Source organism: Oxyura jamaicensis, assembly GCF_011077185.1.
Source record: "Oxyura jamaicensis isolate SHBP4307 breed ruddy duck chromosome 3 unlocalized genomic scaffold, BPBGC_Ojam_1.0 oxy3_random_OJ101376, whole genome shotgun sequence".
Taxonomy (NCBI): domain Eukaryota; kingdom Metazoa; phylum Chordata; class Aves; order Anseriformes; family Anatidae; genus Oxyura; species Oxyura jamaicensis.
Window position 1 is genome coordinate 1 of NW_023303736.1, and position 1,557 is coordinate 1,557.

A 1,557-nucleotide genomic window follows, 5' to 3' on the forward strand; every position below is an offset into this window, starting at 1 on the left:
TCCTTCCTTCCTTCCTTCCTTCCTTCCTTCCTTCCTTCCTTCCTTCCCTATCCCCCTACCTTTCACCTTCCCCTTTGCTCCTTCTCCCACCTCTCTATTCCCCTCTATATCTATTTCCCCTCTCTGTCCCTGTCCCTCCCTCATCCCCGTCCCTCAGCCACCCAAGCACACATTCCCAACGCCACCTCGGTCCCTAAAAGCTGTTGCCCGCCTCGCTTGTCACGACCTGGTGCTCTCCCCTGCCGTGCCACCCCAACCCTATGCACGGACGCCGAACCAGACCGAGGGACCGCTCCGAACCCCAGGGCTTCGTGGGGTCCCTGGGCGAGCGCCGAGGGGTTCAGCAGGGCTCGGGCACGGCCAGCGGGGGGTCCTGGGGACAGGCGGGGACAGCCCGGAATGACACCGGGCGTTTTGTCGCCGGTGTCCCCGCCGCCGGGCGCAGCTGTCCCTCGCTGCTCCGTGCTGTGGGAGCCGTGTAGGCAGCCTGCGGGTAGCGGGGCCTGAGGTGGGCTCGGACCGGGCAGGGAAAAGGCGGCAGACAGAGGCTGAGCCGCGACACCGATGCCGCTGCCTTCACGCTGCGAAGCGGGGAGATGCCCCGGAGAGACCCCTGGCTGTGAGCGTCCGTCCGCTGTCCCCGGCCCGGGACAGAAAAAAAGCAAGCAAACGAAAGAAAAAGGAAAAAAGAAAAAATACATAAAAAATACAAAATAAAAATAAAAAAATAAAAAATAGAGAAAGAAAAAAAAAAAGAAAACCACTTTTGTCGCTGTGTTAAAATCAATTCGAACACGTTTGTTCAAGATTTCAAGTGTTTTTGTTTTTGTTTTTAATCGGAATTTCTTCTCCTCGGTTTCTTCCAGAGTGCCGTCCTTCCAGATGTGTTTGGGCATTTCCATGCACCTGTTCCGAGCCGTGCTGCTTGGTCTGGAGCCGGCGGGGCAGCAGAGCGGGGCCAGTTTGCAATTTTTCAGTGCCTGCCCGCCGGCAGGACGATGCCCCCCGCAGGGTGCCCCTGGCAGGCCGGAGCTGCTCTGCCCTCGTTCCCCCGAGCCCCGCGGCGACCCTCTTCAGCCCCAGGGCTCTCGACAGAGGGAGCAGAGCCGTGGCCCCGAGTTTCTTCTCCATCTCCGGTTCCAGCACAAGGAGGGACCTGGGCTCTTGCACATCGCAGGTGTCCCACGGGAAGCCAGCTGTCCCCGCCCGGAGCTTCAGCATCACCCTCTGGTGCCCTCCGGGCCGGATCCCGATGACCCCCGCAGAGCTCAGCCGCGGGGCGAGGTGGGCTCAGCCGCTCGCCGGTGCCCACCGCCGGACGAGCCCAACAGAGGAGCATCGAAGTTTTTCGTCTTCTTTCTCCTATTTCATCTGTCGCCGCGTTATCGTTTCTTTAACATGGTGGAGGCGAGGGTGTAATTCCAGCTGAAAACCAGCTCGCGGACTGAAACAAGCGAGCCGAGGCCGATGTCCTCCCAGCCTGATATCCTCGGGCGTGTTTATTTGAGTTTAATTTGATGCCGACTTTATTTTTACCCTAATTAACTCAAGCTGACC

General features: G+C 59.0%; 1 protein-coding gene across 1 annotated transcript in view; it reads right to left on the reverse strand.

Annotated features, from left to right (window-relative positions):
- Positions 1-300: 300 nt before the first annotated feature.
- Positions 301-1,557, reverse strand: part of LOC118157122 (PR domain zinc finger protein 13-like) — a gene marked incomplete at its 3' end in the record, with an annotated part of 3,636 nt that continues 2,379 nt past the window's right edge. The window contains exon 4 of the mRNA XM_035311362.1: positions 301-634. Coding sequence (XP_035167253.1) covers positions 301-634 — 334 coding nt within the window. The remainder of the gene's footprint in view (positions 635-1,557) is intronic.